The 18,478-nt window shown below is 42.9% G+C and overlaps 1 protein-coding gene across 1 annotated transcript in view; it reads right to left on the reverse strand.

Annotated features, from left to right (window-relative positions):
- Positions 1-17,782, reverse strand: part of EZR (ezrin) — a 37,999-nt gene extending 20,217 nt beyond the window's left edge. Inside the window, exon 1 of the mRNA XM_068396949.1 lies at positions 17,710-17,782. Coding sequence (XP_068253050.1) covers positions 17,710-17,721 — 12 coding nt within the window. The 5' untranslated portion in view covers positions 17,722-17,782. The remainder of the gene's footprint in view (positions 1-17,709) is intronic.
- Positions 17,783-18,478: the final 696 nt, after the last annotated feature.

Raw genomic sequence — 18,478 nt, forward strand, 5'->3', positions numbered from 1 at the left:
CCATTTATATTAGAGCTGGAATTAATCAGAGGTTTTAAAGGCAAAAGCCTGCAGATTATTCTTACGAAGCAATCAGCATTAACCAGATAAATGTTCATTCTTCCCCTCATAAAAATCTACTCAGCACATAAAAACAGCAGTTATGGGTACTGAACGATACTATGGGGCAAGAGTTCACTGAGCTATGGCTGTTCGTGAAGAAACAACATAACCAGATTTACTGCAACGGCAGAAGTAGACTGCAAAACAGAGGTTACTATTGCATGCAGAAGGCAAGAGTGTTTAGTGACTAGAAAAAGTCTATTAGCAGTTAATCAGGAGACAAAAGCACCAATCAAGCTTGTAGGGAATAGCATAAGGACCAGCAAAATGGCAAATCAGGAAAGGATTATCTCCCAACTGTTCCGACTACAGGAGACTATATTGCTTGCAATATTATAGCATGTCTCAAAAAAACCAACCACCCCAAAACAAATAAAAAAAAAACAAACTGGGATGATTGTGTAGTATAGTTATACTAACAAGTTAGATTTGTAGCTTGGTATTTTAATGGAAAGAGAAGAAAAATTGGACAGGTAAATACAAGGCCAGACAACAGGTAACCTACACACAGATAAGATTTCATTACATTTTACCAACATTTTACAAATGTCACATTACAGAAAGCCAGAGCTAACAGACCAGGAGAGCCTGCTATAGCTGTGGCACTGATGCCCAGCGCAGATGCACACATTTGAAGCAATGAGAGGAAGGAGCAAAGAGGACTAGAATCACTCACTACAAAACCTTGACACTGCAGCAGTTTCCAGCCACTTAATTATGTATATTTAAACTCTAGGATAAATGTCAGGTAAAACAATGTTACAGTTAACACAGAACTATGAATAAAACAAGTTGCCTCAGCTAGTTTTAGTCAAATATGTAAGAAATTTTTGCATTCCTTTCTTAGTGAGACATGAAGGCATCAAGTGTCTTTTCACCTTTACAGAGTCGTTTCTTTCTCCCACTCTGTCCCAGACAACAGAGGACCCTCCTATAGAAAGACGACTGAAGGCAGTTTCCAAGTCATGGAACCCCAGAACCGAACCAGATAAGAGGACTGCTTAGTTGCCTTGTCACTTTCAAGCTGTATTTCTAAAGCAGTGTCCTTTCAATTGGGATTTTTTTAAAAACTCCTCTAAAAGCAACAAGAAAGAGCAAGCAAGAAAGGTTTTTTTAAGAGCTCCTTTACTCAGCTGTAGCATTTGGAGTCCATAATGAAGCAGGGAAGTATGCTTAAGGCTTTCTTCCGGTGCCGTAAGAACCAAAGGTTTCCCAAACAGTGTTTCCAGTGTAGCAAGGGAGGGGAAATTCAGATACCAAATTCTCAGGAACAGCAAGACTGCAATTCAAAGATGCGACCTTAAAGAGCTCCTGTTTCTTAATCCCTCTCAACAATAAATCCCTAACCATATGCTAATCCCTTTCTACCTCCTTCAAGAAAAGATATGCTCATAATCCACAGTTTAATATTGTGCAAGTTATTTGCACTTCTGGCTGAAATACCACAGTGGGCATAGAATAAGTGTCACTTTACCAGCTAAAGAAGTTGAAAGGATGTGCTTCCCACTACTTACCAGAAAGCCTGCAGGATGTTGGCTGAGCACAGAATTCCAGTCAGTACCAGTACATTCATCTTTTACTCTATCTCCTTAGTGGTTACTTGCTAGTAAAAAAGGTAAACTCCATAGTGTAGGGGAATACCCTGTATCACTCCAACCCTAAAAGACCCTTTTGGATACAGTCCTCTTCCTAAAGGATCAGCTACACAGTGAGCTATTTAGTGCTAAAGCCATCTACCTGCTACGTTTTTTAAGCATGATTTTAGTATTAAGACCAAAAATTGAAGTCATCTGCTTTTCACTTCAAACATTTAAAGCCATAAGCATGCAGGCACATGACTACTTGGTTATCCAAAAGGTTTCAAGGACACTTGAGGCATGTGGTAAAGGTTAATTTCTGTGTTCTCGAAGGGCTGAACAACCAGCAGGATACAGAGGAATTCCCTGGTGTCCCCTCAGACAAGCTGCTAGCCACGTGACAGACAGAGCAAGAAGGGAGAAGGCCTCTGGCAGTTGTCACTTCAACGAGTTGATGACTGCCTGGGAAAATCCTGAGTCTCCCTCCTGCCATATTAAGTGCTCTTGCCTCTCATCTCCAAACCTTAGCCTTCATTTCAAGAACATAATGGTTTTAACAGTGTTTCTAAATGGATGTCCTACAACCATTCTACACAAGGTTTTAGCCACAGAGAAGCTGGTAACGAAGCAGGCAAACACACACAGCTTAGCCAACCTGAAACCCTGGTTTAGACAGGCTGAAGAAACCATGATGTCTGGTAGGCTGAGAGAAGTTTGGCATTCAACTCAGACCATGTAAAACACCCCATGGCATCAAGACGATTAAATCAAAACCCAAGGTGCTAACCAATTCAAAATATCGTTGTGGAGGAAAAGAGGGAAACTCATACTGAGTTTTATCAGCAACAAAAAGAGCAAGACACAGTTAAGACAACTTTCACAAGGGAATTCCTGCTTACCCTGTGAAGGCAAGGCAGGTCATTTGTAAGATCCCTACCAAATCCTGGCAGTATCCCAGGACAAAACCGAAGCAATAATCAAAAAGAAAGCAGTATTTAACTGTTTCAGAACACAGGCGCTTGGAGGGGGGAGTAGAGCACATGGCTGTTATACATAAAACGAGTTTTTAAATGCACACAGCATGCTAAAAATGCTAGACGGTAAGATGTAACCTCCTTCTCAATAGGCTGATGCTGTAACACTTTATGATTATACTTTCATGTCTGAGACTAACATACTTAAAATTAATGAGAAATAAGGACTTAGAAGGTTTGCTTGTGTGTACAAAAACATTACAGAACACAAGGTTTTCATCTTCCCCTGTCTTAGGATGCATAAAATTGCCAACAAATTTGATTCAGAGGGGAAAAAACCTGCTGTTGAAAAGGCAATGCCATTTGCATTAAAAGGAAAAAAACACTCCATGAATTGTAAGAGACAACAGGAACTGAAGACCTTACTACACTGAATGACTAAAACACTAATTCCATGATTTCAGACTGTTCAGGAGGGACTGTAACATTACCTACATTTCCAACTGGGACAAGAGAATGGAAGTAAAATTAAAGACAGAACTGAAGAGAACTTCACAATATAGTTTAAATAATCATAACACTCCATTTATTCTTACTTTTTGTTTTTGTGGTGTTTTTTTTTTGTTGGGGTTTTTTTTTGGTTGTTTTTTTGTTTGGTTGGTTTTTTTTGTTAAGACAACATCTCTTCTAATGCTAAGTCAGTAGATCAATCCATTGGACACTGCAGCCTTTCAGAGACTGTACACCATACAGTATCTAACCTGGAAAATTAAAGTGCCATTTAAAAAACATTCAGAAAACGTTGTTTCTTATGGAGGCAACACATTGCCAAACAGTTCATCTTCTCTGTGTAAGATCCAAGATCTAGACAGGAACCGAAGACAACTGCCTCTTCAATCCCTCCCTCTCATAAATGCAGCTTCCAGGTGTGTTGGACACTGTGCATGCACAGGTAGTTATTTTCTAAAGTCTGACTCTTGGTCCAGAATCTGTCTCTGGTTGCAGCAACACGGTATCTTTGAAGTTGACCATCCACCTCCTGATACTTAACTGCTCCACTGTAAAACATCAGGTTGAACAGGAAAAAGCCCACAGCCCTCACAGACAGAAAGCTGTCATGGATATTTTGCATCCTGATGCATGAAATCCAATACCACTGAAGTTCACTTGCATAATAAAATAGTTCAGTGAAACCATGAAGTTGTGCAAGCCATTTAAAATACCATACAATTTATTTCCAGTGAACCCATAAGATAAAGGGCAGTAAATACCAATTTTTATCCACATACACAAGACAAACTAGTACTTAACGTGTTGCATATCATTATCATTATACAGCTCTAAATGCCTCAGACAATGCTCCGGAATGTTTTCTTCCTCTTTCCAAGGAGGAATAAAGACCAGAGCCTCTTAAATAGCAGGTTTACAAGCGTAAATGCTAGTGAAGTATCTTTCCAAGTGGTGGCAATTAGGGCTCTGATAATGGAGAAACCTAGATAGGCATGCCTGCTTTCTTCAGTCACTGGATGTCTGAATTCCAGGCAAGTAGCTAGAACACGTAAGCGGATCAACCAAATAGCACAGAGGGGATAAGGGGTTTTGAAGTGCTGCACCTGCACAGCACATACTGTAAAAAACTGCACGCAGGCCTGTTGAAAGTTTCTTGCACGTACGCGAACTGTCTCTATAGCACATGGACGTGCTTGTGCTGAAGGAATACGGCAGTCTTAACAACAAATAAGAGAAAACAGTGGTATTAATAATACTCTTAAGAAAACAGTAGCATTAAGCTTGCGTTCTCGCTTCGGCAGGTCTGTGCACTATTTCTACTCTTCCACCACACAAACTATAACTACTGTTGTACTTGTAAAAAATAATAGACAAGCTTTTTGCCCCGAGTTACAATGCATCTGCATGGATGAAGTAATCTTCAACCTTAGCAACCAGACCTGTTCATAGAAGTGTGTATTGATTAAGTACCTGGTAATAGGAAAAGTAATTTCACATAGCAGCATCAGAAGGGCAATGAAACTGCTCTCTATTCTTGCATCTTCCACCCGTTAGTGTTTGTTGGTTCCAGGTCCAACAATAACAAAAGATATTGTGCTAACTGATGGAATAACTGTAGTCCCAGCTCCTGGAAACTATTTTGGGAAAATATTCAACTTTAATTAGGGAAAACAACCCTAGAGCTCAGAGCTGACCTGCTAACAGTTTAGTGTCTGCATTTCTCTGTCCTCCACAAGTCAACAGCTAATGGTTCAGAGACCGTGGAGGGGAGAGGACAACTCTGGGAGGTTAAGTAGCTTGAATAACCCAAGAAACTGGAGAGATGTTAGTTCAATTTATTGTATTATTCTTAGTACTTATAAACACTGTGTACATCCTAGTCATATGGTTTAGTTTTAGATAGTCTGATGAGGAGCAGGGAGTTGGATTCAATCCTTATGGGTCCCTTCCAACTTGAGATATTCTATGATTCTATGTGAAGAACACAGCACTTGCAGCCAGTTCTGTTTCTTCTCTGGCAGAATAACCTGCCTAATTGATTAAACCTCATCTAGTAACATATTTGATATGGTCCCATATGACATAGACTAGGTATACAACAAATCTGAGCCATGTGAAATTACAACTAAATGACAAGTTATGCACCTAAATTCTCCATTGTCTCCTGCTTTGACAGAAGCTATGTCACAAGTATCAAGCCAACAATCAAATCTATTCGCTGTTGCAGGATTGCCAAAGCACAACCTCCCTCCCAGTTGGGCTCAGCATCTTCATCTTGCTGGAATGACTGTAGGGACACATATTCTGATCTCTTCATGGTGGGCCAAGGCCTTGAAACGGGGATGTGTGTGATGGGGTGGAAGGAGTAAGAAAGTGCACTTCAGTATTCTTATGGTCCCTGGAAGGCAGAGTGCACTTACAAGTCCACAAACAGCACCCAGTCGAGAACTAAAAAGCTGTTTAGGAAGACTGGGCTGGACCTCAAAGATCTTGGTAGGTCTGAGAAACAGTTACAGGTTTTACACTGGGAGAGGCGAGAATGGACAAGAGGCAGACAAAGAGATGAACAAATTACAGGCTTGCAAACAATGCGCTAGAGCAGGACTGTAGACAAGGATGTAGTCTGTTATAATCCCCAGAAAAACACCACATTTCCTGGTGTGATGCTATTGCATAGAAGGAAAAATTACATTCTTGAGTGTATTCTGTCACCAGAAGCATTACAGAAGTGACTATTCTGTTCTGCTTGCCTGATGACTTGCCAGTTGGAATGCTGTCACCCAAATTTGAATGCTTCTGTTGGAAGGGAGCACGTTAATCAAGGAAAGTCTGCACTAATCTGCAAGTCAGGTGTTTTTGGGTTAGTTGCAGGTTTTCTGTTTGGTGGGGTTTGTGTTGCTTTGTTTTTTTTTTTGTTTCAAACTGGAGTTGATTTGTTACCATGGCATTGATCTCCTCCAAATGGGCATTGTCTGAAACACGAAGCATTTATAGAGAGAACAGCAACTTTTAAACCCACAAGGAGAAAGACATCAAAAAGGCCTCTTATTTTGCAGGCTGGATAACAGGAAAAGAAACAATAATTGCTGGAGTGGCAAGATATTGGGATACTATATAACTACTGCCATGCAGCCTTCAGACAACATAGGTTCAAGTTCTACCCAGCCATACATTTTATGATTTAAAGGATCTCCAAGAAGCTAAAATGAGAAGGCAAATGACAAACCTACAATTTCTCTTCTGTGGGAAGGAGAATCTGATTCCTATGAGTGGGAAAGAGATGTACAGCATAACACTCAATAAAGCCTTTCAGTATGATCCACACACTCCTCCCTTCTCCCACACCAGAATCTTTTCTGCACTACCTGCCCAACACTTCGCATTTCAGGGAGTGCAGTGACAGCACAGCAAAATAGTCCTGAGCATTCCTTTCCACGCTGCAGAACACACAGTTTGGTAACAGTGGAGAAAACAGCCCCATCAGTTCACAGAACGTGATAGAGGACAGCCTTGTTGGCATTCACTTGACTGACAAGGCAAGCTCACTGCACCGATTTAACCAACCCAGTTTCTCAGCATACCAAGTTAAATCAAAAAGACACCACTGCAAACTGAAGGACACGTTCCATTTCAAATCTCATTGGTTAAACATTGCTTCCTCACTGCAAAGAAGTGGGAACATTAAGTCACGTTCCACTGGAATTCCTCTGCGTCTGTGAAGCAGAGTCAGGTACTGCTGCATTTGCAACAGGCAAAATTAGAGTTGAGTAGGCTGGTCTTCGTTCCTTAAAACCTTGCTCACCTTCCCAGGAGAGGGGGAAACACCACTCAGGGTAAATACAGTTGTATATAATAACCTAGAGGCTAGTAGTTACTTTAAAATTGTCCAGCACAGTTGTCAGCCTTAACTACTAGTCAACTTTAACACAACAGCTTGTATAACTATTTTTTTTTTTGCAGTAATCCTCAGTATTTAAGGAGCAATAACTGTATCAGCTATATTTAACTGAAATTTCTTAAGCTTACTCAAGGCAACAAGAGCCCAGGTATTTGCTGTTCTCATCTAAGGTGGAAAAGCCTCATAGCAATTTATGTGGAAGTTCTTCTGAAGAGAGAAAAAGTACTTTGAGGGGAAGCCAAGGATAATTTCAAAGTGAAATCTGAAAGCTAGACTCTTTTGGATGTAGTGGGGTGGGGGGACTCATGGGCATGAAAACGTTGAATACCCCGATCTGGGGAGTCATCCAGAAATTCCAGTTTTAGCAAAGCTGGTTGAATTTTCAGAACAAACTTTCTCCTCCTCACCAGCATACACAAACAGATCACAAGAAAGCCAACCTATTGAGTTTGGTTTTGCAGCCAGGTCACTTGACTCTTCTTTGTGAGACAGCATGAAATCTTCCTTATAATTAAACATGAAGATAATCCTAGAACATAAGCTGAAACTTTTTTAGTTTATTTGTGCAAAAGAAGATGCCATACTATATTACACACCTATCTCAGTTTCCCTAACCAAAGCCTGATATATCTTCTGTCAGCGTCTAACTGCATAGCAGACATCTGCATGAAAAGCTGAGAAGCAGCCATGGCTGTAATTAATTCAGTTCTTTATCTTAGGTCAAGCAGTAACACTGGTTGCCAGAAGATCATGAAGATTTCATGCAGGTGTGGCAAGCACGTGTGACCCTGCATCTCTGATGGCCCTGGTTCCCAAATGCCTAGGCGTCTGCCAGACTTCCAGCCTTCTCCACCTCTGGTCAGCTCTGTACAGTTAACATTAGCCGCTCAGTGAAACCATAAAACCAACCGAGTACTTCTCCAAGAGAAAAATCTTACTCCACCAACCAAAGTTTCCCCCAGCTCTTTCATAACAAGCGAACTGCATCATTCTGTCCAGGTTAGGGAGAAGTTGAAAAACTGAGAGACAGAGGCCTTTTAAAGATTTTAAAATTCAAATTTTCTAAAATCACCTAGGGACAGCCCTACATTCTGACAAGACATAAAGCAATCCAGTTTAAGGCTGAAAGGCCCCAAGGTATTGCCCTTAAACAAAGCCCCATACACTCAGGGAGCCCAGCTGCTTTTCATGCAAAACATTTGCTCTTACTTTCTCCGAGGGCTATAGGAATGGTTTACTCCAAACACAGACAAGGCTGAGAAGTGGCAGGAGGGTTTATGGTGTTCTACTGAAATACATTAACATTCACTTTAAAGAATCTCTGATGCTGTATAACACTCTATTAGAGCTGTTGGAGTATCTGTGTACAAGCAGCAGCCTGTTCTTTAAAGAAGGAACACACAGGCAGTGACAGCAGGCTCAGCACAGCACCGCTGCTTGGATGAGCCGTTTGCCCTCAGTTGATGTTAGGATGAATTTAGGAACACAGACTGCAGCAACAATAGGCCCTTTGTACCTAATCACAGAATCACAGAATCAACCAGGTTGGAAGAGACCCCAGGGATCATCGAGTCCAACCGTTGCCCTTACACTACCCTGTCAACTAGACCATGGCACTAAGTGCCATGTCCAGTCTTTTCTTAAACACATCCAGAGATGGGAAGCTACAGGGCACTGGATCAAACTCCTTCATACACAGACTGTTTTATCATGACAGCTGTTGCATCTAATTAAACATAATGAAGTTGCAAGACTAAGGCTTTACCTGTGAAGTTTAAAGCAAGCCCCACAACTAATCCTCAAATAAGCTTTATCTCACGAATTCACTCAGAGTCCAGAACAAATCAGACCATCTTTTGTGGTCTTTCATCAAAAACATCAGCACAGGGCCAAGTGTAGATAACGTAGAGGTTTAAGACCTCAAGTTTTATTATAATTTCAGAGTCTTTTAAAAAATTTAACATCTCCAATATTCATGCAAGTCAGCTACATAAAGTTATATGATCCTTCTCCCACAAGGGAAAAGAAAAAATAACTGAGTATCTTATAGTCTTGATACAGAACACAAACACCATTTCATACCTCTGCTTGGCTTTTGTATTTGGAAATTACAGGCATGCAACGATTTATGCAAAAGCTGAACTTCACAGTACCAAGTCACAACAATGAGTGGCATGATCTGAAGGCATGAATAATCTAAATAAAAGCTGTAATAGCCTCAGAGCTTCCCCTGAATCCGAGCACTGATACTGGTTCCTTTTATTCCAAAGCTTAAGCAGAGGCATAGGTCTAGAGAGCAATGTGCATGGAAAAGCCCGAGCCATTCCGAAGAGTCAGAAGTCCGACAGATACTCACCTGGCGACCAGGCAACAACACAGCCTGTTGATCTCAACACTTTCAATAGACCCTGTATGAACAGTACCAGCACAAGGTACAATGATTGTTCTGAGGTAGAAGAGCGGCACATTATACTGGAGCAGGGTGGGCCGTGTGAACACAAGGAGAGTCTATGACTTACTCTCTCACAGGATTATGCCCTGAGAGTTTAAGATGACCAACTGTTGGAGAAATGTTCTCAACAACTGTACTCTTCCCAGATGGAGACATCACAGGATGCAAAGCAGTATTTCGTTAGATGTGAACTGGAAGAAGCTCAAAGATGTTCAAAGGCATGGAATAACTTCCATGCAAGGATCAACTAAGCTTGTTAGGGTTTCTCAGTTTGGAAGAAAATTAACTGAGGCTAGGACATAAGAGCATATAAATTCATGAGTTACATGAACAGGGTGGACAAGGAACACACGTTCGTTGCTCTACCAACAGAATAACTACTACCGGGCATCAATACTCTGAACGTGAAAAAAGTTTTTCAAATAGTGCCATAGCAAGGAGTTTTGCAGATAACTTTCCAAACAACGTGAAGGTTATCTAGGACAGCCTTTGTTAAAGCATACTGTGGAAGCTGGAGTTCACATGATTTCAAGGGGAGACTGGACGAGTTCACATAAATCCATTTAGTAACTCATTATATAGGAACTTTCAGCCTCCAATTACCTCAGCAGCTCAGAGAAAAGCAATGGTGCATATCTTTGAAATACTCTTCCTCAGGCATCAGTTTTGGCCAACATCAGAGCTATACTATTAGGCTACAGGGGCTTTCTGCGTGACCTAGCACAACCAGCCATGTTCTTACAGAAGTCAAAGTGCAGAAGGAACATGAACCCCATTTACTTAAGGAGAAATAGCAGTGTAACAAGTCACAAAAGGCCTAGTAATGATGTACATTCATTCTGCATTCTAGATATGAATCCATTTGTCAAAGAGGGATTTATTGATTCAATACCCCACCCTTCTATTTTACCTGTTCCATAAACAGGCTCTTTCATTTTACCTCATGGACTTTGGTAGAACATACCACATGGCACTTGAGAAATTTATGAGTGGGATTATGCAATGTGATCACCTCTGATAGCTTGATAACCTGATCTACGTCCAATACACTACAATGCTTACACTTCCCAACAATGTACTTCAAACAGTATGCAACAGGTACTGTTTGCCCCCAGATAAAGGTAGGTCATTGCAAGTCCTGGAATGTCACCTAAGCACAAAGAGATTGCTCTTGAGAAGTTATAGATCATACAGGAAAAGTGATTGGAAGGATCAGCAAAATACCCCTTCCTGACCCCTAAAACAGCTTGAGGGTTTCTGAGACAAAACCCTTCACAGGCCTATATAGGTCTACTTCACTATAGAAGTGTGATGGCAAACAAATATGCATCAGTGATTCCCAAAGTGTACCCAGAGCACAGTGGGGGCAAAAAAAGTAACTTTCAGAAGTTTGCCTGCATGGCTGTATCAGTTTTTAAAGGGGAAAGCTATTCTCTCCCACACTGAGATCACCGAATATCAATTATGCAAATCCACCCACCAATTACAGAATCACAGAATCACAGAATGTTAAGGATTGGAAGGGACCTCGAAAGATCATCTAGTCCAATCCCCCTGCTGGAGCAGGATTGCCTAGACCATATCACACAGGAACGCGTCCAGGCGGGTTTTGAATGTCTCCAGAGAAGGAGACTCCACAGCCTCTCTGGGCAGCCTGTTCCAGTGTTCGGTCACCCTCACCGTAAAGAAGTTTTTCCTCATATTTATGTGGAACCTCCTGTGTTCCAGCTTGCAAATTCACACCACAAGAACTTTCTATAATCACTTATCTCTACAAAGACAAAAAGCTAAGCAACCTAAGCTTTCACAATTAAAGTGTATTCAGCTAGACATTAAAGAGTAACTTTAGCTCCCACAAAGAACACTGAAGCCCAAATCCTACAGTACAGACTTTGAAGTCTCCTTCTAGGCTACACAGGCTAAATTCAGCCAACCTGATACAAATGTGAGATTCTTTAATCTCTACTTCTTCAGGCAGCTCACAGATCTGCTCTATGCATTTGCAGAACAGTGGTGTCTTGGCAGAACTGAGCGGCTCTAGACCCATTTCACAAGCCTGCTAAAGATTCATCAACTGGATATTTATCTACCTGCATCCCTAGAGGAACCCTTCTCACAGACTTTCCACACTGAGGTTAGAACAACCACAACAAACATGGATACTTTCATGCAAAATCAAAAGAGGAAGATATAATGATAGTGATACCTCTGAGTTTTACACAATAGCTAGAGCACTTGCTCGTGAAAGTGGGAGGAAGAAGCAAGTGCACAATAACCCTCTCTCAAACAGGGCAAATCCATAGTCCCTCTCAAAGTCAGCAGAAGGCTACACACCTTTTGTAGGGATGCCAGCACCTCTTCCATTGAGCCTACACAGTAGGTAGCCAAATACAAGTCCTTGGTCATCAAGCAACAGTTTCTCTTGCTTACTCAATTAGAAGATGAGAATCCTGCATTTCAGTTCTTAAGACTCTGGATTTTTATTTTAAATGACAGCTGATAGTACCAGGTGCTCACCAGTCTCAGCTGAGCACATGGCTGCTACTCACACTCTCTCAAAGATGAGAGCAAATGCAGAGAAGGCAGGTGATTTTTCCCCACTATGAAGTAGGAACTAGAAAGAGAAACAAAATCTGGATCTGAACAGATGAGCAACATGGAGACAATATGGTTAGTGGTTACATTGAGCTATGCCTTGTTTCCAGCCTCACATAGCAACAATTTTCTTCCTTTCCTAGGGGAAAGGATCCCATACACTGCTCAGTAAAAGCCAGAGACTTCAGTTCCTTCTGCAGAGAGCTGTACTTCTCATCTCACAGGCTAAATGTTATCTAATGCTGAAACCAGGCTTCAAAGCAAGCACACAACACAGCTAAAATACTTACACAGTGTGCAGTGTGGTTCAGTGATCTTAGGCAGCATTGCCTTCCCTCAAGGTCAATTGAGTGATTATGGGATTTACAGCGTGCATAAGGCTCTTTGGACACAAAGTGCCAAACAAGGACAGTGATGCTGGAATCTTCAGTGGTCATCAAGAAGTCTTATTGTCAAAAGTCCTGACATACTACAGCGCTTTTTTTTGTGTGGACAGAGGAAGATGTTCATGTGGGCGGAGGGAGGGAGAAGAACAGGAAGGCTTATCTCCCCTCCTCTGCCCTTTAAGAAGGCTAAAAAATTCTTTAAGCAGTGACTAACATAGCAGTTAACACCCTTGATTTCTCTCCAGCAGCTAACTTCCCAGAACAAACTGCCCTCCGAAATGCCTACTCAGCTCATGCAGTAATTCAGGTTTTTCGCACAACTGTGAGCTCATTCTCTTGTAACTTTAGTCATCTCTGAACTACTCCCTAAATTTACTATTAATAGAATCCTCCACCTTCCTTTTGCCGCTATGAGTGGGAGTTCTCACATTTGGCAAATGGGAGCTTCCTTACATTTCCATTTTGCACCAGAGTATATGGTGCATATATATGGTATCAAGACGATACACCGTATCATCTGATGTACTGCAATTCATGCTTACAAGAAAAAGATTTTATTCCTGACTAAATCTATGGCTATCCAGAAGCTAAGAGTATTTTAATTAATTATGAGCACTTAAGGATATGAAAAAATATTTTTATTTCAGTCCAGTTATAGCAATCTGCTGTGAAGAACTCAGGGATAAAACTTATATGTGTAGTTAGAAGATATAGTCAAGAATAAATTGGGAAGATCTGGAAACAATTATTATTATTAATGATTTGTACTTAGAATAAATTCCTGTCACTACACTTGCATGTCTTTGGGCTGGCTTATCATAAACTTGTTGAATTTTAATGCCATAATCTGTTCACAGAGAGCTAAAGGTTTGGCAGAAGACTTGCATGCCGTCTTTAAGTTCTTTTTTCAGAATTCATGTATATTTAACATCAAACAGGTATGGAGGACTTGTCTAACCACTTAATGCCTAGCGCACACACTAGCACATTATTAACAACACAGGGCTGGGAAAAAACCTTTTGAGTCATCAGTTCCAGTTCCCCACTCCTACAGGCAGCAGCATTAAATTGGGTCCTTGTCAAACTTTAAGGCATGTTAGGTCTTGGAATAGTCTACTAATAAGACCAACAAAGTGGGGAAAAAAACCCACCACACACACTTAACTGCTCTAATGTTTAAAAGTCTCTTAAACCACAAGTTCTGCTTAAAGCAGTTCCTCCTCCTCTTTGGCATTTAAACCCCTTCTATTTTATACAGGTGAAGGAAGAAGTAACTTCTTCAGTTCTACCAGGCTAAACTAGACAGGCACTCTCTTATTGCGAGGTGGCTTTCTGCCTCTAGTCATCCCGAAACCCTTCTCTAGGTTCTGCTTTGTATTTGTCTCTCCTAGACACAGATAAGCGCAACCCATATTCAAGAAAGGATCTCACTAGCACCTTCTATTCATGCTTTCTGTTAGAGAAACGCTATGCATTGCAGATGATATGGACGACCGTCATCTTATCACTGATTAATCCATATCCTTCTATCCTATATAGTGAGGGACTTTCTTCCCCTCCCTCTCCAAGTTTAACTATTGCAATGGGACCTTATTACCCCAGCCTTTCAATCCCCTTTATATGGTGGCCCTCTGCATCAATAATACCTCCCGCTCAACAGCATGGCATTAGCAGCATGGCATTAGCAGATTTCATTAGTATGCTCAGCTTTCTGACCACAGGCCATTAGTAAAGGTATTTTAAAAAGGTGCCTCTTAATATTGTTCACTCATATTTTCTCTTTAGCACCAGAAGCTGTTAGACTGCATTTACCACTGTCCTCTCTTTAAACATATATACATGCACACAAGTATTAAAAGTTCTTGTGTGGCACTACATCAAATGCTCTACCACAAAGCTGACTTCATTTCTTGTGAAGCTTTAAGTTTTCCCCAAGAGGAAACAAAAAAATCCACCTTCGATAAAGTAACAGAGAATGCTGGCAAGTCAGATCAAATTAACAGGTCTGTAAGAACACAGATCACGTTTCCTTCTCCTTCTGTAAGTAATGTTCACTAGCCCGCAGCCATGCTGTTCTAGCCACAATTTATTAGATTGGTTTGTTTTGCAAAAGGGTAGAATTCAGCTAAAACACCATCCGTTCAATGAGTCAAACAGAAATAAACTAGTAACACATCTAGGAAAAACGCAGAGAGCACACAGACACTCCAGTAATGAAGAGATGCAAGGCTGAACAAGTAAGTTTATCTAGCATTTCACTTGCTTTCAGATAGCACTGCAAGACTTGGATGAGATGACGTCTCTTGCATTTCCTTACATAATAATTCACCACCTGTGAAACCTAATGAACCTCTGTACAGACTAGATGGAAATTACATATCTGAACGGTTAATGAACTCCCAGCCATAAATCTGTACACACTGGGTACAAGTTATATATTTATAGCCTACCTCAGAGAGATTTTGTTACTTTGTAACTGTCACAAATGGCAGAATGCCCCTGTTAAATTATAAATTAACACTTGCCTATATTAACAAATATATTTGTTTCAGAATTATTTTCCGGACTGTTGCTAAAATTTATTTTAAGCACTGTAGACATGCATCAGATCCAACTCATTGTGATTAAGTGTTACCACAGAATATGGAATACAGTTGGCTTTCTAGCACTTCACTTTGGTACTCAACTAAAATACAAAATCACTAACACTCTAGTGTTAACGAATTTACTATTTGTTTATTGTGAAAGAATAAATTCCAAACACTATCTGTAAGCTTTGTGTGTGTTTACATATTTTTGTTAAAACAAAAGCTTCACATGAAGGGGTTTTTATTTGGGGGGGGGGGGGGGCAGGCAGTGCAAAAATTTTTGCTTTTGTTTACAAGTAAAGATAAGATGACAACCGATGACCAGTTTGTCAAACTTCACCCACAGCAGCATGAAGTCTGCCAAGCAACATCATATGTACTTACACCAAGCAGACAAGACACATGCAAACAAGCATAGGTAATAAATATTTAGTACCCATGTCAAATACCCATCAGAAACTAAAACTGCCTCCCTGTGCGTCCCAAGAGTTTATGCTATCGTTCCTCACGCATGCCAAAGGCTGCTGTCATGTTCATCCTAAGCACAGTTCTGCCTCTGGACTGACAGCTTTACACCCTCTCCCCCTGCTCCCCGCACACTTACAGCAATCCTATTTAGCTGTATTAAGACCAAATGAGCTGGGTTGGGAAGGATCCAAATCCAGCCTGAAGCAGTCAGACCAAACAGTGCGTTTTATTAAAATAACCTCTGCAAAATTCCTCTTTTCTATTTACAGGAAGGTTACAGTTAGCCCTACTGAACAGCAGATTTAAAAACAAGTGCTTATATTGTACAAACTATTGACACAATGTCTTTGTCCACAAATCCCAGCCAGCAGGTCACGTCTCAGAAATCATGAGAATGCAACTGTCCTTCCCCAGTGGAAGGTGGTTTACACCATCCACCTTTGTAATTCACTGGCTAGTCAGCCAAGAAACAAACCAAAAATCACCATCTGCAAGGGAATATGAACATGGCCATGCCAGGTAAAAGGATGAACGCGGCTGTAATTTTTTTTTTTTTTTTAAAAAAAAAAAAGAGATTAAAGAGTTTTTCCACACCTATCCATGGCTTCCAGTACGACTTAGTCCTAAACCAGGATTTCAGATTATTCTGACTAGGATATTTCAAGAAAGCACTTTAATTAGCAAATGGCTAATAAGGCAGAGAGAGATTATTCAGACACGACCTTTTATATCCATGCTTTGTAAATTATGTATTTTCTCCCCTACTTGCAGAAGAGTCCTTTCAGTACATGTTTTTTATATGCAGTAATATATCACCTCCTACTGATCAAATACACCCAGGGAGACTGAAGATTTAGCAGTTCTTAAAAGGATCGAGTGCTTTTTTTTTTTGTAGGTTTACAGAAACTACAACATAAGCACTTTTTTTTGAGGGGGAGGGAAGCTAAGTTAAACTAGCTTTAATGTTATGGTGGTAAAACATCAATTGCTTATTACCATAAAGATAAGCTTGTTTATTCCCATTTCACAGTGTGTAGCTAACACATAAGTCCTTCACTGCACTGCATTTTAAGAAATATTGCCTCTATGGAAAATAGCAACAACGATCTGTTCTGATTATGCTCTTCAGAGTTCAAAAGTGAGTCTGCTCCAATGACTGCTCAAAGCTTTGCATTAGGCAGTTAGTTCCTCAAGGGAATTGTTTCTAACTAGCAGAATAGTAGCAGATTTTAAAACAAAACAAGCAAAAAACCCCATTAGAATATCGAGGGGGGGTGTCAAGAAAAAAAAGAGAGATGAAAAAGACAAGTCTGAAGACAGTCAAGTTTGTTCAATTAAAAAAAAATATAAAAATAAGAAACGGGTTTTGATAATGACTGTTAAAAGACAACTGTGGAGAACTGCATTAAGAGCCCTTGGCATTTAGTTTTTAGATTACAAAGGGAAAAAAAGTTTCTCCTATGTTTACAGAGAAATACACACTTCCTGTACATAAATACATGGGCCATGCAAATACTAAATGGAAGCCAGTACAGTTTTGCCATCGCTTGTTAAGTGTGAGTGTCGTAAAATCTCTTCTTTGAAGAGTTGCGTGAGAGGTCTGCGTGTTTCCAGGACGGCAGCACTGCAGAAGCCGGAGTAATCCACCGCTTGCTCTCCCTGGAGCACAGCTCCCCAGGCTCCTTCCCCTCTCCCCGCGGCGGCGGGGCGGGCAGCAGCGTCCCGCTCGGCGCTGGGCAGGCGAGGCGCCCCCCCAGCCCTCACAGCTCCAGCGCCGCTCCGCGGGGCGCAAGCACCGTCTGAAGCGAGCCGCCCGGCCGCTCTAGTTATTCCTACTGCTTAAAGCAGCCACTTATTTAGCTCGGGAGCGCCTGTGTGAACCGAGGGGTGCCCGCGGCTGCCTCCTCGTACCGCGGAGCACTTCTGCGGGTGTCCGAGCCGAAAAGACCCGTCCCGGCACGGGGAGCTCGGGCGGCGGGGACTTCGGCTCAGCCCTTCCAGCGTGGAGCCGCCAAGGCCCCGGGAAAAGCCCACGCCGCGGCACTGGGAGGTGACCGCCCCGACAGACGCCCGGCCTCGGGCAGCCCCTAACGGCCAGCGCCGGGCGGGCCCCGGTATGGCTCCACAGAGCGCCCACCCCTCCCGCCCGCCCCACTTACCGGCTTCGGCATTTTGAGGGCTGCTGGTACTTCTCCTACTCCCAAGACAAACGTTCATGCAGCGGCTGCCTCGCCTCAGCCGAGCGCCCTGTGAGGAGGAGGAGGGGGGAGGAGGAGGAGGAGGAAGGAGGAGCCGCTCCCGGCCACGACGGCAGCGCAGCCCACGAGTGCCGCGCCAGCCGCCCGGCGGCGGTTAAGTACGCAGGTGGGGCCGCGCCGGTGACTCACCGCCGCCGACCATTACCCGCCGCTCCCCGCGGCGCTTTCCGAGCGCGGGGCCGGCCTCGGCCAGCCCCCAGGCACCCCCGCCGGCCTCGCTTCGACGCCCCCGGGGCGCAGGGGCTACTCGGGTCCAGAGCCTCCAGCCGCCCCCCAGCCCCCGCCGGGTGAGAGGCAGGTGGGGCCGCCCGCGAACCGTCAGGCAACAGGTGCCGGTGGGCGGGTACCGCCCCACTAACCCGCTGGGCACAGCCGAGCTGTGGCGGGGCTTCCTTATGTCGCCTCTCTCCGTGCCCCCCACCCGCGACCCCCGCGGGGAGCCCCGGCGCCGAGCCCCGCCGCCCTGCCCACCGCAACATGGCCGCCGGGGCGCGCCCCGCCGCCACGCCCGCACCTGCCGCCGCCAGCGGGCAGGGCCCCTGCCGGTGCGTCTCGGTGGGGACGGCGTTTCCCAAGCCGGCGGAAGGCTCGGGGAAGGTGTACGGCTTAGGGAAAGGAGGGGAGTCTGACGAAGGGCTGCCGTGCGTGGGCTCACCGAGTCCCCTGCTGC

Source organism: Nyctibius grandis, chromosome 1 (assembly GCF_013368605.1).
Source record: "Nyctibius grandis isolate bNycGra1 chromosome 1, bNycGra1.pri, whole genome shotgun sequence".
In the NCBI taxonomy this organism is placed as follows: domain Eukaryota; kingdom Metazoa; phylum Chordata; class Aves; order Nyctibiiformes; family Nyctibiidae; genus Nyctibius; species Nyctibius grandis.